The 27,485-nt window shown below is 58.6% G+C and overlaps 1 protein-coding gene across 8 annotated transcripts; it reads left to right on the top strand.

Moving 5' to 3' along the window:
• The first annotated feature begins 242 nt into the window (after window positions 1-242).
• Window positions 243-27,485, top strand: WIZ (WIZ zinc finger). 8 transcript variants are annotated; one of them, XM_032169996.2, is made up of 13 exons: window positions 244-358; window positions 1,782-2,046; window positions 7,414-7,486; window positions 9,459-11,599; window positions 13,064-13,387; window positions 18,499-18,669; window positions 19,592-20,095; window positions 21,161-21,559; window positions 22,137-22,688; window positions 23,800-24,327; window positions 24,536-24,955; window positions 25,189-25,384; window positions 26,337-27,148. In XM_032169996.2, exons 2-13 carry the CDS (start codon window positions 1,842-1,844, stop codon window positions 26,494-26,496), a joined length of 5,673 nt encoding a protein of 1,890 aa, XP_032025887.1. In that variant the 5' UTR covers window positions 244-358; window positions 1,782-1,841; the 3' UTR covers window positions 26,497-27,148. The 8 variants fall into 8 exon arrangements, with proteins under 8 accessions (XP_032025884.1, XP_032025887.1, XP_032025882.1 ...); XM_032169991.2 differs by lacking the exon at window positions 18,499-18,669; XM_032169993.2 differs by lacking the exons at window positions 18,499-18,669; window positions 21,161-21,559 and having other exon boundaries at window positions 243-358.

Genomic DNA, 27,485 nt, shown 5'->3' with positions numbered 1-27,485 from the left:
TGGACTCAGGCCGTGCGGGCCCTTTAAGGGTGACCCGCTTGGCCACTCCCAACATGGCGGCGCGCCCGCTGGCCGCCCCCCCGGGGCAGCGAGGGGGGGTTAGGGGGGGCGCCCCGGACCTCCCCATCATGGCGGCGCGGCGGGGCTGTCGCGCTGAGGTCACGGCGGCGCGCCGGGGGGGCGGGGCGGCGGGGGGAGCGATTTAAAGGGACAATGTCCCCCGAGCGGTGGAGGCGGCGGCGGCTGCGGAGGCCGCGGCACCGGCACCGGGAGCGGCAGCGGCGGTAGCGGCAGAGACGGCCGCACCAAGGAGGGGAGCTCCGAGCCCCGGCACCTGGCCGGCGGCGCCGCCTCCCCGGTGAGGCCCGGCCCGGCCTGGGGAGCCCGCGGGTGGGGCGGAGCCGTAGCGGGGCGGGGGAGGCCCGGGCCGGGCCGGGCCAGGCGGGACCCCCCGGGGCGGGGGCGGGGCCTTCAGGGGCGGGGCCTGGTCGGGGGCGGGGCCGTGCAGGTGGGGGGAGGGGCGGGGGTCTTGGGGCAGGTGTCCCCCCTACCTCGGCGCGTCCCGCGGGGTCTCCTGCCCCGGGGTGCACGGGCGGAGGGCGCATCCCCCGGACCCTGGACCCCCGAGGAGTGGGCCTGCGCGGCGCAGCCCCCACCTCTGCGACCCCTGGGGGGCGTCCGGGTAGGAGCCCCCTCCCCACGCTGCCAAAGTGCTCCGAAGTTGCGGTCCCGCCCGTTCCCCGCGGGCAGTTCCCACCCGGTGGACAACCGCAGGTGCTTCCTCCGGGCCTGGCTAGGGACCCCCACCAAGACTGCCAGCCCACGGAGGAGCCCCCTGGGAATCCCCAGGCCCCCGAGGGCAGCGCCTGCAACCAGGCCTGGAGCCCCGGCCCCGCCCCGGTTGCCTGGGCCCGGCCTCCCCACCATCTCCCTGGGGAGGGCGCCTCATTCCTGCCCTTCACTTTCCGCCGTTACCTTGAAGGTATTTATAGGTAGAGAGGACAACCCCCGCTCCCCAGGGTCCTCATTTCTGGACCAGGAGCCCCATCGTTTTCTTTCGCCCGAGGACTAGAGCAATCTTGGTTGGGGGGTGGGGGAAATGGAGGAGCCCAAGCTGGGTATGCATGAGGGATAATGTTGGGGAGAAGCGAAAGGGTTAATGCTGGGGTCACTTGAGGCTGTGTGTGTGGAGGGGGGTGAAGGGGTTAACGCTGGAGAACCCTAAGGTCCTGTGTGGGGGAAGGGTTGGAGTGTGGGAAAAGTGCAGGGATCATTGGTATGGGACAACCCAATGGTGAAAAGTAAAGGGGTAGTGATGGGAGACTTCTGACGGTGTATAGGATCGGAGTGTACAAGTGGCTAGGATTCTTGCCGAGGAAACGAAGGCATGGCAGTAGGATGTGCGTGTGCATGGATGTGAGGGCAGGACTGGGGAAAGTGCAGCTGTGTGTGAATGAAGGGAGGCGTCTGGAGAAGTGGTAAGATTGATGGAAGAAAACCAGGTGGCTGAGTGTGCATGTGTCAATATGGGTAAACTGAGGCAGTGCAGGATCTGTATAAAGGGGAGGAGTTATTGATGGGGAGATGGAGGCATGCTGAGGGCAGGGGCCATTGGGATAGAAGGTGTGTGGAAAAGGTCTGAACACCATTAGCTCCCCTGGGCTGGGAGGTAAACTGAGGCAGTAAGCTGCAAAGGTGAGGACCGAGGTTTTGAGGGAGGGGAAACTGAGGCCAATTCCCTTTCCTCCATCCCCTAAGCACTTCCCTCTCTCTGTCCCCAGGCCCACAATGCCCCGCTGAGCCGGTCCAGCAGCTGAGTGGATCCAAGCAAAGAAGATCCGATGGAGGGGTCCCTGGCAGGCAGCCTGGCTGCACCAGATCGTCCCCGAGGCCCAGAGAGACTGCCCGGCCCCGCACCGAGGGAGAACATCGAGGGTGGGGCCGAGGCTGCTGAGGGGGAAGGTGGCATCTTCCGGTCCACCCGTTACCTGCCTGTCACCAAGGAGGGCCCCCGAGACATTCTGGATGGCAGAGGTGGAATCTCTGGTAAGAGAATGGGCCCTGTGGCCCCCAGGGAGCATCCAGCCCATTCCCCAAGGTTCAGAGAGAGCCAAGTCACCCAGCGCAGCAGTGGCTGAGCTGGGATGCTGATTCCGCTTGGGTCCAGAGCCTTTTCTTTGCACTCTGTTTAGTTTCTTATTTGACAGTTGTGAAAACAGGTGTCCTGGGAGCCAGTGACCAGACCAAGGCTCCCCACTGGGTCGTGTGGAGCTGGGACTTGAACTCAGGTTAGCCTGGCTTCCTCCTCTGAGCATACTAATTGGGTCCAGAGGCCCATCTCAGCACCCCAAACTCCCTGCCCCCAGCCCACTTGTTCCACAGGTATTCCCCACTCCCATCAGTCTATCCCAGCTCCCTCTGGCTGTCTGGGTGTATCCTGTTCCTGAGCCATGGGCCAAAACAGCTTCTGTAGTGGCTAGGGAGAGGCTGGATAGTCAGCGATGCTGGCCACCCCTCGGTTTACCCAGCAAAAAGGTATCTCACACTCTCCCCACCTCCAGACGTGTTATTCATTCATTAAATACTGAGCACCTTCGGTATGCCAGGGTATGTGCTAGGTGCTGGGAAGACAGCTGTAAACTAAAGAGGCAAGAATTCCTGCCCTGAAGGGGCTGACACTCTAGTAGGGGAAATGGACAACAAGCGATTAAGCAAATATCAGAAAGACAGGTAGTGACAGATGCTGTGAAGACATTAGACAGAGTGCCAGGATCATGCCTGGGAGACCTGGGAGAGCCTCCCTGATAGAGTGGCATTTGAATGGAGCATGGAGTGAATGGTGGGAAGGGCATTCTGGGTGGAGGGAACAGCCAGTGCAAAGGCCCTGTGGTGGGGAAGAGCCTGACGTGTCCAAGGACCTGGCAGGAGGCTGGTATGCCTGGAAAACAGTGGGCTGATGCATCAGAACCCCCGCCCCCATCTCCAAACACCTCATCAAGGGCTTCCTCTGTGCCAAGGCTTTTACATGATCCTCTTCTGTCATTCTCCAAAGAACCCTGTGGAGTAGCCTTCATTATTATTATCCCGTGTCAGAGATGGGGAAACTGAGACGCTGAGCGGTGACATAAGTTGCCCAAGGTCACCTAGCCAGGGAGTAACATGGCTTGACAGCCGTCACTCTTAACCACCCTGCTGCATCCTCGCAGATCCTTGACCTGCTCCGGCCACCTTTACCACTCATGATGCTCAGATATTTATAAATACACAGCACCTTCTAGAGGCCACACACTGGGGCACAGTGGTGACTGAGCACACACCATCCTCGCTCTCATAGACCCCCCCATCTGAGGCTGGGGAGACAGATGTTACAATACCGTGTTATGACCCCGTGTTATGTCACCAGGTGTTATGACACAGCGGGTGGGGCTGTGATGAGGATTGTACCTGGTGGGGAGCAACCAGGAGTTCCTGCAGGAAGTGAGAGGTAGGATGAGGGACAATGAGCCAGACCAAGGGGAAGCAAGCATCTAGGCAGGGGGCTGCGTACATGCAAAGGCTTAGAGGAAGCTGGTGGCATCTGCAGGTGTCAGGCAGTGGGGTGGCAAGGTGAGACCCCTGAGGGCAGAGGGTACACCCAACTCCAGAGTATCAGCACTCAGGGAAACTTAGGAATCCCCTCCTCTAAGCCATTAATAACTGAGTTAATAACAGGCTCAGAGAGAGGCAGGATCTTGTGCCAGGTCGTACAGCCAGTCAGGGCTGGGCGGGGACTTTGATTTTGTGGGAGCCTGAGGGTACAGGCTCTAGGGATCCCAGGGTCCTCTCTGGGTCTGGTTCCAAGGGATTGGACATCTCTTTTCTACCTTGAAGATGCCCCAGGTCTGGGGAGAGGGGAAAAGCAGGCAGGTAGGTGCATCCTCACTCCCCCTGAGGAATCACCCAGGGTCTCATACGTGCATCTGTTTTATAGCTTGGGGAGGAGAGAAATGTGGCTGCTGAGGGGGGCCAGGCCCACCCTTGAGGTTTCCCTCAGCAGCTGGGGGCAGGGGTAGGAATGGCTTGACTTGGAGTGAGGTCATGGCCTGGATGTTGGAAGAATGCCTGGGTTTGGGACACCACGTCTCTCCCACTGCCCTCTCTGCCCGCTTGATCTCCCCCTCCGGGATGCGGGCACCTGCCCTACTAGTCTTGTGATGCCTATAAATAGGAACAGGCTCTGGGGCTGCTATTCCACCCCAAAGCCTGGGCCTTCCTTTATCCCCACTCAGCCCTCAGAGCCCCCCAAGAGCACACTGGAGTGGCCACCTCCAAACTTCTCTGCCTGGGCAGGGGTGTGCCCGCTTCCTCCTCTGTCCCCCGTTACGGCTGTTTACCCAGAGCTCCCACACCTCCTCTGCCACTCCTACCTCTCTGGTTGGGCCTCCCAGGTTCAGAAAAGACTCAGGGGGCTGAGGTGGTCTGTATGGATTGATGAAGAGTCTGGTACATGCCTGGCATTGTGTTGGGGACAGGGCACCCAGGGACAAATGACATATCATTTCTGCCGTATTGGGGCCCCAGCCTGGGGAGAAAATCAGAGCGTGGAGTGACTGGGCCTGAGGCTCTGGGGTCTAGCCACAAGCTTTCCCCTTGAGACATCGCTGAACCAGCCCTGATCCCCCAGGCCTCCCACCAGCCTTCTTCCCCTCCACCGCCACTTCTCTGGATGGAGCATTTACTGCGATCTTGCTGGCACCCATTGCTGGCCCTGCGAGACTGGGTCGGTGGCTGTTCCCGTTGCACAGAGGAAGAAACCAAGGCTCAGAGTGGGAGAGGCACGCCCTTCAGGGCACCCCTGGGGCCTTGAACTCGGATCTGTCTGGCTCCAGAATCTAGGTTGTTGGCCACTCGACCAAGTTGAACCCCAGGCTTGGAGTTCAGGCTGCTCATGGACACCCCTTGCCATCAGCATTTGCAAACTCTCTCGGGGAACCCAGACGGCAGGAGCCCCTTGGCATGGCCACTGCCTAAGGGCTGCGACCTAGTACCTCATCTGACCCGTAGGGACTCCTGGATCCCCATCAGCTGTGGAGGCCTCTGGGTGAAGCCCCCACCCCCAAGGTGTCTTGGACACAGGGCACTGCTTGGCCTGCTTCCTCCAAAGTCACTGCCACTAAAAATAGGAGCCTCGCTGGAATTGCTCAGACAAAGAGGCCACGCGGTCCCCTGGCTCTTGGAATTCTTGGACAACGGCAATCGCAGAATCATCAAATCTGGGACGCCCGGAATCTTGGGAGCTTGGGGTCCTAGAACCTCAGAAGCAGGATGCCTGGACCTCAGACCCACACCTCTAGGTCGTGCTAGGGCAGGTTATATGCGAACCGGCTGGCCTCTCCTGAAAAAAGTCAAATCTATGACTCACATGTTCTCTAGAGACCCTGTTTCTTGGGAGCCTTACTCCCTTGGCTGGGCCAGGCCTTTCTTTCCCAACTCTGAACGCCCTCTCCAACACCCCCATCCTAAAACCAGCCCTTGCACCCAGGCATAGCTCTGCTGCCCATCAGTGTATCCCGGTGGTTCTCAAATGGGGGTGATTCGCCTCCCCCTCCAGGGGACACTTTGGTAATGTTTGGTGACACTTTTGGTTGTCATGACTGAGGGCTGGGGAGGTGCTGGCGTCTGGAGGGTGGAGGCCAAGGATGCTGCTCACCATTCTGCAATGCACAGGATGGACCCCACCCCAGAAAATGATCTGGCCCCAAATGCCAATAGCGCTGATGTTGAGACACCTTGCGCTGTAGATGATGCAAATTTCCATACCCCCACCACCCATTCCAGAGGTCACATAACAATTACAACCCTTTTCTTGGGTTCAGAGGAAGGACCCTCAGCCAGTAACCACACCTTTCTGGTCAACACCCTCTCCCCACCCTACCTCCATTTTTATCCCTTGACTCTCAACAGTCAGCTCTCAATTTCTTGGGCCAACTGGATGATGAGGGATTGGAAAAAGAATTCGCCCCAGCCCTATCCCTTTTTCTGGACCATCCTCAAATTGAGGCTAATCCAACAATTGCATCTGTCAGGCTCTGGATGGGGCACAAGTTCCCCCAGTGTGTTAACCTTGGCCCGGGCAATTGGCCTGCTCCCCGATTGGCAAGCTTACCCGCGTCAGGCAAGTGTGGCGGGCAGAGATGCAGGCCAGGATTCCTGTGGTCGCTCCAGGCATTGGCTCCACAGGCGGATAATAGAGAGTTGGCTCCATCTGTGTTGGTGGGGAGGGGGTCCCAGGAGGGGATTGGATTTCAGGACATAGGCCTGGGAGAGGGTGCAAAAGGCAGGGATGGGCTCTCTGCAGCTCAGGTTAGAACAGATGCCTCGTTCATCATCTGGCAAGGATTTGCTGAGCACTTGCTGCATGCCAGGTGCTGGGATGCTACAGTGAACGAAGCCGACAAAGTACCTGGTCTACTGCGACTACATGCTAGTGGGGGACCCAGCAAGCAGTCATCCCAAGAAAGAGCCAGGTGATTTCAGAAAGTTCTAAGAAAGAAATGAAACAGGTGCTGAGAGAGAAAATCATAGGGGCTCATTTGAGTTAGGTGGTCAGAGATGAGTGTCCCAGGCTGAAGGCATAGCAGGTGCAAAGGCCCTGAGGCCCAAAAGAGTTAGGTGGGCTTGGGGCTTCCTGAGGCCCATACAGTCAGAATGGAGGCACTGAAGGGCCAGGAGAGAGATGGGAGGTTGGAGAGACCAGCAGAGGTCTGACCTCATAGGGCCTTGTAGGTGGCTGCTAAGAGTCTGGTTTTTAGGCTGGGCACAGTGGCTCACACCTGTAATCTTAGCACTTTGGGAGGCCGAGGTGAGTGGATCGCTTGAGGTCAAGAGTTTGAGACCAGCCTGGCCAACATGGCAAAACGCCCTCACTACTAAAAACAGAAGAATTACCCAGGCATGGTGGCACACGCCTGTAATTCCAGCTACTCGGGAGGCTAAGGCAGGAGAATCGCTTGAACCCAGGAGGCAGAGGTTGCAGTGAGCCGAGATCGCGCCATTGCACTCCAGCCTGGGAAACAGAGCAAGACTCTGTCTCAAAAAATAGAAGTCTGGTTCTTATTATAGGTATAATGAGAAGCCAGGTGAGTTTTTACTAGGGTGAGGCTTGTAAAAAACCACCCTGGCTGCTGGGTTGGGGGAAAGAGAGGAGGGTTGGAAGGCAGCAAGCCCCTGGGGTCCCCCAGGAGAGCCAAGGGGACTCCTCCAAAGAAACCCCTTTCAGGGCTCAGGACCACAGAGGCCACGGGCCTCTCAGGGAGAGGAATTGGGAGCCAGCAGGGCCTTTCCGAGGCACCTGGCAGGGCTCCTGGAGCTGGGGTGTGGAGGGCCCCGGCCAGGGGGACCCCAGCCCCTCAGGGTCTCCCCTCTCTGTTGCAGACGGGCAGCCCCATCCCGGCCTCAGCGAAGCCCTCCCCCGTGCCACCTCCGCCACCCATCGGATCAGCAGCTGGTGAGTGCCATGCTGGCCCTGACCTCAGGGAGGGCAGGGGGGCAAGCAGGACATGCCCAGGCCCCAGAGAAGCCCCTGGGGAATGAGAAGGGGACAGGAGGGAATCAGGAGGCCAGGCAGGAGGAGGAGGCAGCTCCCGGCAGGCAAGCCCCTGGGCGTGTGCTGGGGTTGGGGGAGGTCTGGGATGAACACAGAGGGTCAACTCTCATTATCCCTGCCAGGAGCAGGGCCAGAGGGGCAGGAGCCTGGATGTTGGACCCTTGGAGTCCTCTCTCTGCCAGGTGACCCTTAGAATGATACTAGGCCTCTCTGGTCCTCAGTTTTCTCATCTGCAAAATGGAGTCCATAAGATGCATCTCATGAATTCGCCTTGAGGATCCAAGGGGCATTGGGTGAGAGCAGGAATCAAGAGCAATGCTGATGGTCCCTACCCTTTATTAAATGGCTTGGCAGGTGCTAATAAGTCATAGTCATCTTTTTTTTTTTTTTTTTTTTTTTTTGAGAAAGTGTCACTCTATCGCCCAGGCTGGAGTGCAGTGGCGCGATCTCGGCTCACTGCAACCTCCACCTCCTGGGTTCAAGCGATTCTCCTGCCTCAGCTTCCCCAGTAGCTGGGATTATAGGCACCTGCCACCATGCCCGCATAGTTTTTGTATTTTTAGTAGGGATGGGGTTTCACCATATTGGTCAGGCTGGTCGAGGACTCCTGATCTCAGGTGATCCACCCACCTCAGCCTCCCAAAGAGGTGGGATTACAGGCATGAGCCACCATGCCTGGCCAGGTCATAGTAAGCTTATCAGGATTACTAATAGCTCTCAGAATGAACAATAATATTATTAATTAATTAATAATAGCCGCTATGAGCTATGCTCTGAACCTGTGTTTATCCCCACTGAATCCTTGCCACGGCCCCAGGAGGATGGTCCTGTTAGTATCGCATGTCAGTGATGGAGCTTAGAAAGGTGACCTTATGGTCTCCACCCAACATCTGAATGGAACATTTTCCACATCTGTTCCATAAGCGTGATTGGCATCCCCTGATGGAGGCAGGATCTTGAAAAGGAAGGGAGAACCGATCTCAAATGGTCATAGTAAGAACCCACACTGGGCCAGGCATGAGGTGAAACAAAGCATTTCTCAAGCACTGAGTTGTGTCATCTTCACCCTACACCCTGTGGGGTCATTGAAAGGTTGTGGTTGTGAGCATTTAAATAAGCACCTGCCTTGTGTTGCAAGCACCTTTTGTTGATGATGGCTATGAGAAAGCTCCACAGATGTTGTATAAGGACAAAGGGGTTCCCAGTTCTTGGGAATTACCCCCAATTTCAGGATTGGAAAACTGAGGCCCAGAGTGGTTACCCTGCCTCCCCCAACCCCACTCCCCCCCCAACCTCTGCCCAAGAAGGTCAGGGTCACTGGGGCAAAGGCTTAGCAGGGACCTTCAACCTCTCCTGACTCTGCCTTTCCGGAGGGGGAGATGCAGGGAAAAGGAACATTCGTTTGAACTGTTCTGCCACAAAGTTAATCACCAAATCTGGGGGAGAGGTGAAACTAAATTAGCAAAATCACCCCAGTTTGGGGAGGACCAAGACAGAAGCAACCTGGAGCACAGATGAGAGGCTTGGATCCTCCCTGGGGAGAGATGAGAGTTGACTGTTGCCACCAGACTTCTTAGAGGTGGCCACATCCCCGTGTGGCCCGGGGTGGTCGCTGTACATTCCCCCACAATGCAGCGGGGCTAGGCTTTGTGGACAGGTGCATCCTAGCAGTTGAACCTGGCTTTTGACCCGATAGGTCCAGAAGGATCCACGTGGACTCCCCCTACCTCCCACCCTCACCCCCACACCCCTGTCACCCGCGGGCTGGATCTCTGGGGCCTGCTTCAAACGGCCTGGGAGGACCCCCATCACCACCCTAGGAAGGAAAACTGCGGCCTTTGGCTAACCTGTCCCCATTGGCACTTCCTTGCAGCTGCTGGGATGGAGGCAGCCTGGACTTCCGGCCGGGCTCTCCACCACCCCATCTCCTGGGCCATTTCCCAGGCACCCCTGATGGCCGGGGGCCCTGGGAGCACCCCCTTGTCCAGGAGGCTGGGGAGGGCATCCTATCTGAGCGGAGATTTGAGGACTCGGTCATTGTGAGAGCCATGAAACCCCACGCTGAGCTAGAGGGCTCTAGAAGGTTCTTACACCACCGGGGGGAACCAAGGCTCTTGGAGAAACATGCCAAGGGCCGCCCCAGGTTCGACTGGCTCCACGATGAGGACGAGCAGGGATCCCCTCAGGACGCAGGGCTGCACTTGGACCTGCCTGCCCAGCCACCACCCCTCGCCCCCTTCAGAAGGGTGTTTGTGCCAGTGGAAGACACCCCGAAGACGCTGGACATGGCGGTGGTGGGTGGCAGAGAAGACCTGGAGGACCTGGAGGGGCTGGCCCAGCCATCCGAGTGGGGCCTACCCACGTCAGCCTCGGAGGTAGCCACACAGACCTGGACAGTGAACTCGGAGGCTTCTGTGGAGCGCCTGCAGCCGCTACTGCCCCCAATCCGGACCGGGCCCTACCTGTGTGAGCTGCTGGAGGAGGTGGCCGAAGGGGTGGCCAGCCCAGATGAGGACGAGGATGAGGAGCCGGCCGTGTTCCCATGCATCGAGTGCAGCATCTACTTCAAGCAGAAGGAGCACCTCCTGGAGCACATGAGCCAGCACCGCAGAGCCCCAGGCCAGGAGCCCCCTGCGGACCTGGCCCCACTGGCCTGTGGCGAGTGCGGCTGGGCCTTTGCCGACCCCACTGCCCTGGAGCAGCACCGACAGCTGCACCAGGCCTCCCGGGAGAAGATCATTGAGGAGATCCAAAAGCTGAAGCAAGTTCCAGGAGACGAGGGCCGGGAGGCACGGCTGCAGTGCCCCAAGTGTGTCTTTGGCACCAATTCCTCCAGGGCCTATGTGCAGCATGCCAAGCTGCACGTGCGTGAGCCCCCAGGCCAGACTGCCAAGGAGCCTTTTGGAGGCAGCAGCGGGACTGGCAGCCCCAGCCCTGAGGCCAGCGCCCTCCTCTATCAGCCCTACGGAGCTGCCATTGGCCTCAGCGCCTGTGTCTTCTGTGGTTTCCCTGCGCCCAGCGAGAGCCTGCTCAGGGAGCACGTGAGGCTGGTGCATGCCCATCCCCACTGGGAGGAGGATGGCGAGGCTTATGAGGAGGACCCTGCCAGCCAGCCGGGCACTAGCCAGGATGCTCACGCCTGCTTCCCTGACACTGCTGTGGACTACTTTGGCAAAGCTGAGCCGTCCTTGGCCCCCATGTGGCGGGAGAACCCTGCTGGATACGACCCCAGCCTGGCCTTTGGCCCAGGATGCCAGCAGCTGAGCATCAGAGATTTCCCGCTGTCAAAGCCACTCCCGCATGGCACGGGCCAGAGGCCTCTCGGAAGGCTGGCCTTTCCCTCCACTCTAGCATCCACCCCCTACTCCTTACAGCTCGGGAGAAACAAAAGCACCATCCACCCACAAGGGCTGCGGGAACGGAGGCATCCTTGGAGCGAAGAGGAGGAGGAGGAGGAGGAGGAAGAGGAGGACGTAGTGCTGACCTCCGAGATGGATTTTTCCCCTGAAAATGGGGTCTTTTCACCCCTAGCCACCCCCAGCCTCATCCCGCAGCCGGCCCTGGAGCTGAAGCAGACATTCCGAGAGGCCCTGCAGGCAGCAGAGGCCACCCAGGGGCAGCAGCAGCAGCTCCGAGGGATGGTGCCCATTGTGCTGGTGGCAAAGCTGGGGCCACAGGTCATGGCGGCAGCCAGGGTGCCCCCAAGGTTGCAGCCCGAGGAGCTGGGGCTGGCAGGCGCCCACCCCCTGGACTTCCTGCTCCTGGACGCGCCGCTGGGCGGCCCGCTGGGGCTGGACACACTGCTGGATGGGGACCCGGCCATGGCACTGAAGCACGAGGAGCGGAAATGCCCCTACTGCCCTGATCGCTTCCACAATGGCATCGGCTTGGCCAACCACGTCCGGGGCCACCTGAACCGCGTGGGCGTCAGCTACAATGTGCGCCATTTCATCTCCGCTGAGGAGGTGAAGGCCATTGAGCGCAGGTTCTCCTTCCAGAAGAAGAAGAAAAAAGGTAGGGCAGCTTCACTTTTAAAGGCCCAGGAGACACATGGCTGGCCATCCACCCTTGATCTAAATTCTCTCCCTTAGCGCCAAGCAGGGGGACATTGGGGCCTCTGCTCCTGAGAGACTTGGGAGCCACAGTAAAGGCCACCTGGTCGGTGGATGTGTGGAGACGCCCCAGTCCCCTGGCCATTCCAGCCACTGGAGGAAGGAGTGTGGGTAGAAGAGTCAGCCTCGGGCAGAGAATTTCATTCATTCCTCCATTCAACAAATATTTACTAAGCAAGGTTCCCCTCTGTTCTGGGGACCTGGGGACACGGCAGTGGACAGAATAGCAGTTCTTGTACTCTTGGAGTTCATGGCCCAGTCCAGGAGTGGTGGGACCCCCTCCACCCCACCCTGGCCAGCTTCAGAACCCCCTGGGGCTGCCTGGGTTTGTCAGTTCCCACAGTACAAGGCTCTGATTCCAGAAGTCTGTTTCCAACAGGAGCACCCTAGGTGGTTCTGACATTGGCAGACACAAAGCCCACTTGGGGAGGTGCCAGTATGGTGTTTGAGTGTGTGTGTGTGTGTGTGTGTGTGTGTGTGTGTGTGTGTGTGTGTGTGTCTACGCACTAGGGATGGGGGGCAAGGGGTGGACAACCAGGAAACCAGGCAGTGACGACACTGAGTGAGCAGAGCTGAGATGCGGGGAAAGCTGGGAGAACCAGGAGGCTGGGGAAGCTGAGACAAATTCCCTAACTCCAGTTGCAGGGCTCAGAGAAGGCTCCCAGCAGAGGGCATTACATCCATTTGTCCATTTCTTCATCCAACAAATATTTAATTTACAGCACTTGGGTGATCGTGAGTAAAAATAGTCACGAGAAGGCTATTAATCAAATACTCTCACAGAAGATGGCAGGTCCACAACTGGAGAAGCATTTCTTTTTCTTTCTTTCTCTTTTTAAGAGACAGGGTCTTGCTCTGTTGCCCAGGCTGGAGTGCCATGGGGGCAACTGTAGCTCACGGCAGCCTCAAACTCCTAAGCTCAAGCAATCCTCCCACCTTAGCCTCCCAAGTAGCTGGGACTACAGGCACGCACCACTATGCCCAGCTAATTTTTTTATAGAGATGGGGTCTCACTATGTTGCCCAGACTGGTGTCAAACTCCTGGGCTCAAGAGATCTTCCCACTTGGCCTCCCAAAGAGCTGGGATTACAGGCGTGAACCACCGCACCTGGCCCTGGAGAAGGGTTTTTGCAGGAGAGGTCCCTCCTTGATGTTGCCAGATGTGGGAAGGGGGTATCTGGGAGGGTCAGGCTTCCTGGAATGGGGTGGGAGGATGCACGAGCTGAGAGCTGAGGGGCAGGCAGGAGCAAAAGGGACAGCCACAGGGAAGAAAGGCAGTCCAGGGTGAAGCCCTGAGTATGGGGAGGGGTTGGGGCTGGGGAGTAGCCCCCTCCCCACCTCAGGCAGTCCTGTCCTCTCTCCACAGTGGCCAACTTTGACCCAGGCACCTTCAGCCTGATGCGCTGTGACTTCTGCGGGGCTGGCTTCGACACACGGGCCGGCCTCTCTAGCCACGCCCGGGCCCACCTACGTGACTTCGGTATCACCAACTGGGAGCTTACTGTCTCACCCATCAACATCCTGCAGGAGCTGCTGGCCACCTCTGCTGCTGAGCAGCCCCCCAGCCCCCTGGGCCGAGAGCCTGGGGGTCCACCTGGCAGCTTCCTGACCTCCCGTCGGCCCCGCTTACCTCTCACGGTGCCCTTTCCACCCACCTGGGCTGAGGACCCTGGGCCAGCCTATGGAGATGGTAAGGGGAGGGGACGGGCTGTGCTGGAGCTCCATCCTTCCCGGGGGCCCAGAGCATTGGAGGGGCGGGGCTGGAGGGGCAGCCGCTCAGCTTTCCTGGAAGCATTTTGAGTCACTTTACAAAGTATGTTGATGACTCTTCTTACAACCACCCTGCTATTTAGGTGTCCTTTCTGTTTCACTCAGGATCTGGGCCAGGTCTCTTTCTGGATCCAGTTTTTCACTATCTTTCCTGCCAGTGACTTTGACAAATGCTTACTGAGCTTTTACTGGGAGCCAGACATCGTTCTAAGCACTTTACAAACATGAACTCATTTACATCCTCACAACAATCCTATAAGGCAGGTGTTATTATTTCTTCCACTTTACAGATGAGGAAACTGAGGCACAGAGAGTTTAATTAACCTGCCCGAGGTCACACAGCTGGAAAGGGTGAAATAGGGATTTAAAACCCAGGCAGTTGGGCCCCAGATTCTTTGCTGTTAATGACGTCTTCTATCTTGAGAAGCATTGTTATATAGAACTTTCTGAGATGATGGCTGGAAATGTTCTCTAGATACCTGCACGGTCTTACAGGGACATCATTGGTCATGTACGGCTGTTAAGAAGTTGAAATGAAGCTAGTGCCAGGCTAGTGGGGATCTTATTGGATAGTGCAGATCTAGAGTCTAGATCTTTTTCTTTTTTTCGAGATGGAGTCTCGTTCTTTCGCCCCGGCTGGAGCTCAGTGGCACAATCTTGGCTCACTGCAACCTCTACCTCCAGGGTTCAAATGATTCTCCTGCCTCAGCCTCCTGAGTAGCTGGGATTACAGGCGCCCATCACCATGCCCAGCTAATTTTTGTATTTTTAGTAGAGATGGGTTTTCACCATGTTGGCCAGGCTGGTCTCAAACTCCTGCCTTCCAGTGATCCACCTGCCTCAGGCCCCGAAAGCGCTGGGATTACAGGCGTGAGCTACTGTGCCCAGCCTAGAGGCTAGATTTTCTTTTCTTTTTTTTTTTTTTTTTTTTTGAGATGAAGTCTCACTCTGCCACCCAGGCTGGAATGCAGTGGTGCGATCTCAGTCACTGCAACCTCCAACTTCCAGGTTCCAGCGATTCTCCTGCCGAGTAGCTGGGATTACAGGTGTGCACCACCACGCCTGGCTAATTTTTGTATTTTTAGTAGAGACGGGGTTTCACCACATTGGCCAGGCTGGTCTGAAACTCGTGACCTCAAGTGATCTGCCCGCTTCGGCCTCCCAAAATGCTAGGATTACAGGCGTAAGCCACTGCACCCGGCCTAGAGTCTAGATTTTCAACCAATGTTTGCTTTGTCTGGCATACCTGATATGCTCCTCCATTATCAAATGCTTGCTATGTACTAAGGTTTTTTAATTTTAATTTTTTATTTTTTTGAGACAGGGTCTTGCTCTGTTGCCCAAGCTGGTTTGGAACTCCTCGGCTCAAGCAATTCTCCTGCCTCAGCCTCCCAAAGTGCAGGGATTTAGAGGCCTGAGCCATCACGCCTGGCCCCTGTACTAAGATTTTAACATGTATTATCTCATTTATGCCTCAATGTAAGTCTGTACAACTAAGATTGTTGTGTTTCTGTTTTTTTTTTGTTTGTTGGTTGGTTTGTTTGAGGCAGAGTCTCACTCTGTCACCCAGGCTGGAGTGAAGTGGTGCCATCTCGGCTCACTGCAACCTCCGCTGCCCAGGTTCAAGTGATTCTCCTGCCTCAGCCTCCCGAGCAGCTGGGATTACAGGGCATGCCACCACACCCGGCTAATTTTTAGTAGTGACGAGGTTTCACTGTGTTAGCCAGTATGGTGTCTATCTCCTGACCTCGTGATCCACCCGCCTCGTCCTCCCAAAGTGCTGGGATTACAGGCACGAGCCACCGCGCCAGCCATGTCCCTGTTTTAAGCATAAGGAAACCATAGGTCATCTTCTTTGCCACAGCCACACAGCTGTAGAGCTAGACTTCTGAGCAGCTTGTTTGGTGGTGTCTCTAGTGGAGGATGGCTTGGAAATCCATAAGTCCTATTTGGTGAAGGAGCCCAGGACTGGGCACTGCAAAGGGAGTGGACAAGTGAAGGGCCCAGTCTTGCACAGCCTGACTTTGCACGACCCTTTACAAGGCAGAGAACTTGGCTACGAAAAGTAGTTGGGCTCTGAGGAATGGAGAGTGTCTGAACAGGGGAAATTGTCCCTGGGACTGCTGGAGGCTGGGGCTTCCTTTGATACTATTCCTTCTATTTTTTTTTTGTATTTTTAGTAAAGATGGGGTTTCACCATGTTGTCCAGGCTGGTCTCAAACTCCTGACCTCAAGTGATCCACCCCTCTTGGCCTCCCAAAGTGGTGGGATTACAGGCGTGAGCCACCGCACCCAGCCCCTTCGGTACTATTCCTACTTGCAGCTGCTGGGGTCCTACCTAGACCTGTACTCTGAGCTCAGTCAGACCCATTCACAAGCCCACTTGAAGGGCACTCAGGAGCCTGCAAAGGGGAGGGTGGGGCTATCAAAGCCCCCTCTCCTTGGAGGTTTAGAGAGGACAGCGGCTGGTTGAGGTGACACCTCAGGAAGGGGCAGAGTGGGGACTTGACCTCAGGCTTCTTACTTCTGCTAAAGGCTGCCCCCCGGGCATTCAGCTCACCCACATCTGGCTTCTAGTGTCTCAGGGGTGGCTGCGAGACAGAGCTGGCTCTGAGGATGGCTAGGGGTGCAGGAGGCACTGGGGTATAAGGAATCAGCCTACGGATGAGAGGAGCCAGGTTTGGCACTGCCCTGGCCTTGTCCTTGGGAGGGAGAGCTATGACCAGTCTTTCAGTGAATAACTGTGAGGCAGAGGGTTGGCGGTTAAGGAGTGATTGGGAAGATCCTGGAAGCCTTGCCTTAAGTAAGGATATGCAACATTAGGGCTAGGTCTGGGCACTGGCGCTGCAAGGCTGTCGTTAGAAGCCTGCCCCCTCTCCCTAAGTGGGCAGGAGGGGGCGGGTGCCAGGTTGGGGGCGGGGCAATGGTCGGATTCTAGCCCCACCCAACTGTCAAGGAACAGCTAGGGACAATCGGAGAGAAGCAGGCGGTGATTGAAATGTGGTGCCCGCCGTGTGGGGTTCCCTAGGTCTGCGGAACGGCACCGTCAGGGGACGGTTGGATAACAGGATGATACTGGAGGAATTCTTGTGGTTGGAGATCAGGTGTTTTCCAGGATCCCCGACTCGGAGGTGGAGACTTTCCGGAAAGGGAATGGGGCAGGGTCCTAGGGCAGGTCCTAGCTCCGCCCGTCGGGGCTCCTAAGAGTTTGGACGTTGTTTAAGGGGGTCTGAGTGAGGCCGGAAGATTCCCATCCTAGGGATAGAGATGTCCAGGGACTGGGCTGGAGTGGCGGTTAGAGGCCGCTGGGCGCCCAGTGTGGGTGCATCCGCTAGTCAGGGCGCGCGACAAGCTTCCAGCAGCTGCAGTCGTCCGCCCGCAGGGCCCAGACAAACGGTTTCGCTCGTGGCGCTCGGCACTCGGCGCTCGGCACTCGGCAGGCCAACCTGGGCGCGCCCTGAGGGGCGGGGCGGAGCGGGTTCGGCGGCGGCGGCAGCAGCACTCGGCACTCGGCGCTCGGCTGCTCCCGCCTGGGGCGGCCGCCCCGCGTGCGCCGGAGCCAAGATGGCCGCCTCCACCGCCCAGTGCCGAGTGACAAAAGCGGAGAGCAAGGCGGCGGCGGGGCCGCGCGCGGGGGGCGCCCGGGAGCGCGCGCCCGCGGGGGCAACCGGGCCCCCAGCCCCCGCCGCCCCCCCCCCCACCGCCGCCGCCCCACCACCGCCACCCCGCCGGGGGAAGCGAGCCGAGGCCGGGGGGGGCCGGCCCGGCCCTTCCGGCCGGGGTGAGGGGAGGGGAAGGTCGGAATCCCGCCTGCCGGTGCCGCCGCCCCTGACGCCTTCCGTCCAGTCTCCGGGACGCTCCCCCTCCCCCAGGCCCTTTAGTTGTGTGGGCCCAGAGCCTTCTGTCGCCGCTCGCAGGGTCCCAGGCCTCAGAAACACTCTTCCGCCGCTCCTCGAGACCTTTGCCCCGTCTGACAGATGTCCCTTGCCCCCTTTGGAGCCCCGGGAGCGTCCCTTGCCACGGTTCCGGTCCGTCCGGTGCGGAAACTCACTTCAGCCCTGCCCCATCTGACAGACGCGCCCACCTGACCCGGAGACTTTGACAAAGTCCTCGGTGCCCCAGTCCTCAGCGCCTGCTCTTTGCTTCTGTGAGACTCAAACTGAGCATAGAACCTACATGGCCCCCTGCCCCGTTACATCCCACTGAACGCCTCCAAGTCCCCATCGGACACACAGTTCCTTCATCCTCTGAGCCTTTGCCTCTGAACTCAGAGGAGTTCAACTGGCCTCCCAGGCCCCTTTGAAAAACTAGACGTGAAAATTCACCCTTGGTTCCCTCTGCCACACACTCCTCACCCAGGGATGCTGCGGGCCTGATAGATGTCTCAGAAACTTAACACAAAGTTCTGTAATTCCAGCTGTTTCTCTCCGCAGTCAGATCGCTGTAGGCGCAGACATCAGGTTCTCACCTTACCCCACTTAGGGCCCAGCTTGTGATGAGTAGGCCACCCCTGGTCCCCCATTGTCTCTGCAGCCCCAGCTGTCTTGTCTGGTGGAGATTCCTCACAAGTGCTGTGAAGCCACCTCCCTGTCCCTGGCTCCCTGGCTCCCTGCCTCTGTGTGGCCTCTCCAGCCTCCTGACCCTGGTGTTTTGTTGAATTCCCTTTCTGAGTGCCTCCCACCCTCACCCTCAAGACAGACAGACGTTCCCCCTCACAAGTCCTGCCCAGAGAGATCTTTTTTTTTGAGATCCCCCGGGATGGGAGTTTGGGCTCAGATTTGCATTACACCCCAGACCTGTCCATGCTGTAGTGTGTGGAAGCAGCTGCTGGTGTCTGCTGTCAGTGGCAGCCTCAGTGTCCCTGCATTGGACTGGTGCTGGGGGTTATGGGTGGAACCTCAGCTTTCCTGGGGTGAGTTGCCTCGCAGAGTGAGAGCAGACATCAAGGATAAGGAAGAAGGCCATCTTCTTAGTTCTGGCGATAGACAGCCTGAAACTTGTCTGGGCTGAGCCTGTCTTCCCAACCCACAGGCCTGGGTTCTGAGGAAAACGCAATGGTGGCCATGGACTTGGGCTCTCCCTCTCTCCCTAAGAAGAGCCTGCCTGTCCCTGGGGCCCTGGAGCAGGTGGCCAGTCGACTGAGCAGCAAAGTGGCTGCAGAGGTTCCTCATGGCAGCAAACAGGAGCTGCAGGACCTCAAGGGTGAGTGGCCCAGGTGGCATGGCAGGGGATGCTGGCCAGGCTGGTTACACTCATAGGGGCACTCTCGTGCCTTGGGGTTAATGTGGGGCCCCAGGTTGCCCGCAGTTTTCCCTGTGGCACCTTGAGGCACCAAGGTTGGCACTCAGCTGTCTTCTCTCTTGAACTTCTACTGTCTTGGGCATGCATGGCCCTGAGCTGCACCCTCACGGGGCGAGGGACAGCGTCCAGAAGCAGTGGGCGTGGTGGTCCAGAGCTCATACTCAGACCCAGCTCATTTGCTGAATCTGGCCTTTGCTAGCTGTGCAATCTCTCGCATGACACCATTTCTTCGTCTGTTGATCCTAAGGTTGTTATTGACTAGTGACGGGCCCTGGGGTGGACTCCGGGGAGGTGAGAGGAGCAAAATGGATTTGGCCCTTGCTCTTGAGGGCCATTCAAGTTGGGGAACAGGGAGACAGAGAAGCAGATAGGCAAGGATAAAGGCTCTGTGGAAGAGGGTGCAGGAGACTGCAAGGACCAGTGTTTCAGGCAGGAGTTGAGCCACAGAGGGTGGTTAGAACTTAGTTCAGTGAAGCATGTGGCTGGCAGGTCAGCGTTTGTGTGAACCTGTTGCCAGGGCACCCAGTAGGCCTGAAAGGTTCTGAAAGGTGTCCCACTGGCTGGATGACAGAAGGGCTCTGTCTCCTGCTGTGTACCCTTGGGCACAACTTTTCCCTCTCTGAGTCTCAGTTTCTAACCCTTATTGGCAAAGCAGCCAAGCTATTCTCTGCCTTGTTAGGGTCATTGTGAGGTTTGGGGGGCCTGACAGAGGCAAAACACTTCCATGGAGCCTGGGTGAGTGGGACTCTCGGGGGAGGAGAAGTGGGAGAGCTGGGCCGCAGGCCTCACAGCCTGCTCTCCCGGCCTCTGTGTTGCCCTTCAGCCCAGAGCCTGACCACCTGCGAGGTCTGCGGTGCCTGCTTTGAGACCCGAAAGGGCCTGTCCAGCCACGCGCGCTCCCATCTGCGGCAGCTGGGAGTGGCAGAGTCAGAGAGCAGCGGCGCACCCATCGACCTCCTCTACGAGCTTGTGAAGCAGAAGGGCCTGCCTGATGCCCACCTTGGGCTGCCCCCAGGCCTGGCTAAGAAGTCCAGCTCGCTGAAGGAGGTGGTCGCCGGGGCCCCCCGGCCCGGCTTGCTCACCCTGGCCAAGCCCTTGGATGTCCCTGCTGTCAACAAAGCCATCAAGTCGCCTCCCGGCTTCTCGGCCAAGGGCCTGGGCCACCCGCCCAGCTCTCCACTCCTCAAAAAGACACCACTGGCCCTGGCGGGCTCCCCTACCCCTAAGAATCCTGAGGACAAGAGCCCCCAGCTGTCCCTGAGCCCCCGGCCGGCCTCCCCAAAGGCACAGTGGCCTCAGTCTGAGGATGAGGGGCCCTTGAACCTCAGTGAGTGTGGGTCCCAAGAGCCGAGGGAGGTTCTGGTGCTGGGAGGGACGGGACCTCAGGTTGGGCTACAGGGCCCAGGGTGGGTGGAGGCGGTGGGGACTATAGCTCCCATGTCCTGGGACGGCCAGGCCAGAGTATTGGTGGAGGCTCTGCATCTCCTTTTGGGCCACCTTGGATGTGGATTGTGCCTCCTACTTTATTTTGCTGATCTTCCCCTGAAGGCCTCACTGCGGCTGATGAGCCTGCCAGGGTCATGCTCACCACTGAGGGGCAGCTCTTGGCTTTCTCTGGGCCTGTGGGTAGGGGCAGTGAAGGTAACCAGGGTTCCTGTGGCCTAGCTTTCTCAGTGGTAGTTGGAAGCATCTTGGATAGACAGGGGATCACCTGATGGGAGGTGCCCACGATTGGTCCTGTCATCAAGTCTTCCTGGCTGTCCACCATGCAGAGGCAGCTCTCTGCGCCTGCCGGTGAAGCCCCACCTCCTGGGCTGCCTGTGGGCATGGCAGGCAGGGTTTGGGAAGAAACCCTCCAGGTGCAGTGAGCAGGTTTAACAAGGACGTCCCTTACAACATCAGGCTTTCCCATATCTTTGTGGACATTAGAGTCTGGGGGTGATCCCAGGGTCTCAGCCCCTGCCCAACGGAGCCCCCCATTTGGCACCTCATGTTCCCTTGAAGTTGCTTCCACTGAGTCTGCCGTGCTTCCAGGGGCAGGGCCTTGAGCAGGTGTGCCCTTGGCTGCATGAGCCCAGCAGCCACCATCGCCCCCACATGGCTCCCATAGCAGGGATCCTAGGGGAGAGGGTCTGGGAGTATCCAATTACCTAGAATTTGGTCACTGCCTGTCTACCCAACGTCCTTAAGCTCTCTACACTCCCCTTGATGCCAAAGGTCTAGGCAGGAAACAGGATGTCCTGCTTCCCAGACTTAAAAGAAATCTGCGGCCTGAGTCTTGGACCCCCCAACTGCCTGAGCAGCCAAAAATCACACCAGACCCTCCTGCCTCAGGCCCCCAAGGCCGGCCAAGGTGGCGGCCGTGAACCCCCCCTGTGTTTTGTCTCCGCAGCTTTAGATAGTGACGGGGGCAGAGAGCTGGACTGCCAGCTGTGCGGTGCCTGGTTTGAGACCCGCAAGGGCCTGTCCAGCCACGCCCGTGCCCACCTGCGCCACCTGGGCGTCAGCGATCCGGACGCCAAGGGATCCCCCATAGACGTGCTCCACGGGCTCATCAGGAGGGACGGCGTCCAGATCCGCCTCCCACCCAGGCGCGGTGCCCTGGCCCACCCGGGGCGGCCGCCTCCCACCTCCGCGGCCCTCTCCTTGCTTCCCCCCCCACCGCCGGCCAAGAAGGCCAAGCTGAAGGCCGCGGGTATGGCCAGCCCCTGGGGGAAGCAGGACCTCTCGGCCGCCACAGCCGCCGGCATTTTCTGGGCCTCTGATGTGGAGCCGTCTCCTCTCAACCTCTGTAGGTTCTCGCTTCAGCTGCCCCCTCCTCACTGCGGGCCCTGGAGCCCCTCCCGGGGGGGGGGGTCACAGCCCCCTCCCTGCTGGGGCAGGGAGTAGATAGGGGCCCTTGGCAGTGGGCCGGTTCTGCCCAGAGATCTTGTTGTCAGTGGGCTGCTAGGCCCTCTCTCTTGGCCTTTAACCTCCGTGACCCTTCCTGAGAATGAAGGCCAAGGCTGGGAGATCCTGCCTTTTAGTGTGCAGAGCACCCACATCTGCCCCTGTCTGGATGGCACATAGCACCTAGGCTGCCTCCCTGCCTTACCCTGTCCTTGTTGGGACCCACAGAGCAATGGAATCTTGGTTCCATCCTCCTCCGCCAGGACCGAGGGCCCATGTGCTCTCTGGAGCCTCCCCTCACTCCTGCCGGGTATCTGGCCCCCAGCCCCGCTCCTCCACTCCCTTACCTGCACCTGCCCTCCGCACCCTAACCTGTGGGCATGCTGCTGCCGCCCACGCCCAGCCGACCAGGACACTCCTGCAGGTGACCATGCTGGCAGTTCCACGATGCTAACTGCCCCTTTCTCCTCCTGCTGCAGCCTCAGGCCCAGAGCCAGCACGAGACATCCGCTGCGAGTTCTGTGGTGAGTTCTTCGAGAACCGCAAGGGCCTCTCGAGCCACGCGCGCTCCCACCTGCGGCAAATGGGCGTGACCGAGTGGTACGTCAATGGCTCGCCCATCGACACGCTGCGGGAGATCCTGAAGAGACGGACCCAGTCTCGGCCTGGTGGACCTCCCAACCCACCAGGGCCAAGCCCAAAAGCCCTGACCAAGATGATGGGCGGCGCAGGTCCTGGCAGCTCACTGGAAGCCCGCAGCCCCTCGGACCTTCACATCTCACCCTTGGCCAAGAAGTTGCCACCGCCACCGGGCAGCCCTCTGGGCCACTCACCAACTGCCTCTCCTCCTCCTACGGCCCGAAAGATGTTCCCAGGCCTGGCTGCACCCTCCTTGCCCAAGAAGCTGAAGCCTGAACAAATACGGGTGGAGATCAAGCGGGAGATGCTGCCGGGGGCCCTTCATGGGGAACTGCACCCATCTGAGGGTCCCTGGGGGGCGCCACGGGAAGACATGACACCCCTGAACTTGTGTAAGTGTGACCCTGCAGTAGGGCAGGGAGAACAGTTGGAGGGGTCTCCTCCCTGCCTCCCCTTGGGGGTATCCAGAGTGCCTAGGGTTGAATTGGAAGGGAGGACACGCAGGTAGAGAGGACACAGGGTTAGCTGTGTATTCCTGCTACGCCGACCCCTGCAAGTGAGCTGCTACTCAATTGTCCTTTATTCATTTGAGAAGCAGGATCGTGTCATTCAGTGACAGCAGAAAGATTCCATCTCTTGTGCCATTTCAATCGATTGGTAGTGGCTGCCAGCCAGACTCCTAGGGAGAAAGACTGCGGGGATCCATTAGTGATGTCTGCTACAGCAGGCGCGTAGGGACTGGCAGTGAACGTCTGAACTGTGTCTTTCTGACATTTTTGGTAATTCAGTGTTTTACATTTGGAGTCAAGTGTGAGTTAAGATCTCTGTTCCTCCACAGTCTAGCTTTATGTGACCTTGGGCAAGTTTCCTCATTTGGAAGATGGAGATCAGCATAGTCCCAACTCTGTCTGGTTTTCTTGAGGATTAAGTGGGATAAAGCACTTAGCACGGCACCTGGTTACAGAAAACTCTGTATGCCGTCATTGTAATGTCACTTGCTCACTTGCCTGTCACACTAGCACTGTGTTCATTCTGCTCGGGTTGATTGGATGCCCACTTTGTGCTGAGCAGGTGAGGGCATCCCAGGCTGTGCCTTAGCGCTCACGTGTGTTGTGTACCAGCTCTGTGCCCCATGCTCAGAGCTGTTCCCATTTTAGACCCTCCCATAGTAACACTGGGAGGTAAGGGTTTTCATCTCCATTTTGCAGTGGAGGAAACAGGCTCAGAGAGGGAAAGTGACTTGCCCAGGATCATACAGGGAGATATCTTGAAGCCAGCTAGAATTTGAAGTGACAGAACAAGCAGAAGAGCCAGATGTAAAAAGGGCCTCTGGAGGCCCAGATGAGAGAGCAAGTTGTTGCGGTCTGGTGGGTGGCGTGGACAGGGGTAGCTAGGCAGCTGGCACTGATACGGAGGCTTTGAGCTTGGAGGCTTCCTGCCCGCAGCCGCCGCCTCCTTCTCCTCCTCCTCCTCCTCCTTCCCCCTACCCTGGATCCCCTGCAGCGTCCCGGGCAGAGCCGGTGCGCGACATCCGCTGTGAGTTCTGCGGCGAGTTCTTCGAGAACCGCAAGGGCCTGTCGAGTCACGCGCGCTCACACTTGCGGCAGATGGGTGTGACCGAGTGGTCCGTCAATGGTTCGCCCATCGACACACTGCGAGAGATCCTCAAGAAGAAGTCCAAGCCATGCCTCATCAAGAAGGAGCCACCGGCTGGAGACCTGGCCCCTGCCTTGGCTGAGGACGGGCCTCCCACCGTGGCCCCTGGGCCCGTGCAGTCCCCACTGCCGCTGTCGCCCCTGGCTGGCCGGCCAGGCAAACCAGGTGCAGGGCCGGCCCAGGTTCCTCGTGAGCTCAGCCTGACGCCCATCACTGGGGCCAAGCCCTCAGCCACTGGCTACCTGGGCTCAGTGGCAGCCAAGCGGCCCCTGCAGGAGGACCGCCTCCTCCCAGCAGAGGTCAAGGCCAAGACCTACATCCAGACTGAACTGCCCTTCAAGGCAAAGACCCTTCATGAGAAGACCTCCCACTCCTGTAAGCAGCGGGCGGCAGGGTCCCGGGAGGGCGACCGCCAGGGCCTGCCAGGCCAGGCAATGCCACAAGCGTGCACACTGACCCCAAGTGGGGCCCCCATGGCTGGGTCTGTGTGGGAGGCGGGATTGGCACCTGGCCTGGGCAGGGCCATTTGGGTGCACCTGCCCCCTTCGGGCGTTGACTCAGCAGCACCCCCTCCGCCCCGCAGCCACCGAGGCCTGCTGTGAGCTGTGTGGCCTTTACTTTGAAAACCGCAAGGCCCTGGCCAGCCACGCACGGGCACACCTGCGGCAGTTCGGCGTGACCGAGTGGTGCGTCAATGGCTCACCCATCGAGACACTGAGCGAGTGGATCAAGCACCGGCCCCAGAAGGTGGGCGCCTACCGCAGCTACATCCAGGGCGGCCGCCCCTTCACCAAGAAGTTCCGCAGTGCCGGCCATGGCCGTGACAGTGACAAGCGGCCGTCCCTGGGGCTGGCACCTGGGGGCCTGGCCGTGGTCGGCCGCAGTGCCGGAGGGGAGCCAGGGCCCGAGGCTGGCCGGGCAGCCGACAGTGGTGAGCGGCCTCTAGCAGCCAGCCCGCCAGGCACTGTGAAGGCTGAGGAGCACCAGCGGCAGAACATCAACAGTGAGTGCTGGTGGAGGAGGGTCAGGAGTGCAGCGGGCACCTGTCAGGCCCACCCGGCCACTCCCCAGGCGCTCTGCCGTGGCCCTTAAGTCCTTTCTCCAGTTGCTCACCCATTCACCCATCCGTTCCCCATCCCACCCATCCAGGTAGCATCAGTCCTCAGCTCTTGTGTATTCCAAGTCTCTGCAGCATCCACCCCTCCCACTCATCTCCGGTCTCTCTCTCCACCTTAGAATTCGAACGCCGACAAGCCCGCCCTCCAGATGCCTCCGCAGCCCGGGGAGGCGAGGACACCAATGACCTACAGCAGAAGCTGGAGGAGGTGCGGCAACCCCCACCCCGAGTCCGGCCGGTCCCCTCCCTGGTGCCCCGGCCCCCCCAGACATCACTTGTCAAGTTCGTGGGCAACATCTACACCCTCAAATGCAGGTAGGCTGGCCCTGAGGGAGGGAGGGAGACCACCTGAGTGGGCCTTGGTCACCCGGAGCCTTGGAACAGGATAGGGTCTGGTGGAAGCTGGGAGGTGTCGCCTCAGTGGCTGCCCTTGGGTGTGGTGGGGCTCAGGCTAAAGGCGGCTGACACCCTGAGCTTTGTAGCCTGCATAGACCTGGGTTCAAATCCCAACTCTGCCACTTACCAGCTTAGTGACCTCAGGGAAGGACTTACCTGCTCCTTACCTCAATTTCCTCCCTCACAAAAGCGGGTTGATAACAAACCTACCTTACAGATTTGTTACGAAGAGTAAGTGAATTTAATATTTATAAAGCACTCAGAACTGCCTGGCACATGGTAAGTAAGCACTCAACTAGTGTCTGGCTCAAGAAAAAAGTAGATCTTAGTTAATTCTTACCAAAGTCCACAAGTACATCGAAGAGCAGGGAACTGGGACTCTTGAGACGTGAGGTGACTTGCCTGAGGCCATACAAGCCAAGTCAGAAGTCAGAGTCAAAGCCACGTCTTGAGCCATGGAGCTTGGGCTCCAGGCCTCTGTGCTGTGAGGGCTTTTTAGGTGCCAGGAAGACAGGAGGAGGAGGGGGGCCTGGCGCATTGGGTAGGATTTGCTTCTCTGTGCCCTCTACCGTCTCAGATTCTATGTATCCGCCAGATGGCAGGGGTACCTGGAAGCCAGTAGCCCTTACCTGGCACCAGTGACTTCTGAGCATAGAGGCAGGGGTCTCTGTGAGACCCTACCATGACCCCATGGTGAGTGGAGGTGGCTGTCCACGGGAAACGCCTGACTTCTGGGTCCCTCTTCCCCCGCCTCCTGGGCTGGCTCTGTCCACACTGAGTAGCAGCAGGTGTGCCCAGGGATGTTGGCAAGGCTATGCTTCTGCCTCTCCTCACAGCACTGGCCACTTCCTCTCTCTGTTCCCCCATGCAGGTTCTGTGAGGTGGAATTCCAGGGCCCCCTCTCCATCCAGGAAGAGTGGGTGCGGCACTTACAGCGGCACATCCTGGAGATGAACTTCTCCAAAGTGGACCCCCCACCTGAGGAGTCCCAGGCCCCGCAGGCACAGACAGCGGTGGCAGAGGCTCCCTAACACAAAAGCATTCCAGATCCCGTCTCATGCCACCTCTGTCTCCTCTTCTTCCTCCTCTGTGTCCTTGTCCCTCTTCCTCTTTCTTTCCGTTTCCAAAGGAGCAAGCCAAAACCTCAAACCGGTGCCCCTTGGGGGCCGGGCACACTACAGCCAGGGCGCCGGGAGCCAGCTAGCCGCCCTTCCCCCAGCCCGAGGACTCTGGGGCCACAGGATGTCTTCCTTCAGCCCATGCCCACCTGGTCCAGCAGGGGCAGCAGCCAGGTCTCTGGTGGCAGCCGATCTGGTCACAGGGGAGGACAGCACTCCCCCGTCTAGCAGCCAGGCAGGGCAATGTCTGCCATCCGTGGCCATTTGCAAAGACCCCAAAGACCCCTGTTCTGGTTCCCTCTCTCCCCCGTGAATATCCTCTCACACGCATGTACATGCGAACACACACACACGCACCTCGTGAGACCCGGGACCTGCCCCGGACCCCCAGTTCTTGGGTTGAACGACCACATCATGCCACGGTGCTTGCTCAGGGGAAGCCACGCTCCCTCTGTGGGGCCTGCTGGGGCCTGGGAGCCCCCCACTGAGCCCACAATGCCACGGAAATCCTTGTTGGCTGCCCCCCAGAGGGGCCTTCCCAGCTGGGAAGAGCTCAGAGCTGAGAGCTGCCTCCTGCCATGTCAAGGCCCCCCAAAGAGCCTCAGGGGCTCTGGGGCCCTGGAGGGTGGGGTTGGGGGGTGGGACTCTCCTCCCCCACTCCTGCTCCCTCTCCCTTTTCACTGTTGCTTTCTATGTATAGCTCCCTAGACCTTTCACTTTTTTAAAAACGCGTTTTGTGTAGAGAATAAGGAACGTGGATCTTTTTATTTTGCAATCCTGGGCCAGCTAGAAGCCGGGAGCTGATTGACCTTTTAACTTTTTTCAGTGGCCACATTTTGGTTATTGATGTACCTAGAAGTATGTAAATTAGATTAAATTTCTCTTCTGGAAACGCCCTGGGG

This window comes from Hylobates moloch, unplaced genomic scaffold, assembly GCF_009828535.3.
Source record: "Hylobates moloch isolate HMO894 unplaced genomic scaffold, HMol_V3 SCAFFOLD_12, whole genome shotgun sequence".
Taxonomy (NCBI): domain Eukaryota; kingdom Metazoa; phylum Chordata; class Mammalia; order Primates; family Hylobatidae; genus Hylobates; species Hylobates moloch.
The sequence above is the reverse complement of the archived record's forward strand: the minus strand, read 5'-3'. Positions and strand labels throughout refer to the sequence as shown.

What these genes read in the sequence shown, in the direction of transcription:
- WIZ (XM_032169996.2), top strand. Translation starts at nt 1,842, where the DNA reads ATGGAGGGGTCCCTGGCAGGCAGCCTGGCTGCACCAGATCGTCCCCGA. An exon ending in TGGCAGAGGTGGAATCTCTG is followed by an intron (nt 2,047 to 7,413) that starts GTAAGAGAATGG and finishes TCTCTGTTGCAG; the next exon opens with ACGGGCAGCCCCATCCCGGC. An exon ending in TGGGCCAGCCTATGGAGATG is followed by an intron (nt 13,388 to 18,498) that starts GTAAGGGGAGGG and finishes CCCAACCCACAG; the next exon opens with GCCTGGGTTCTGAGGAAAAC.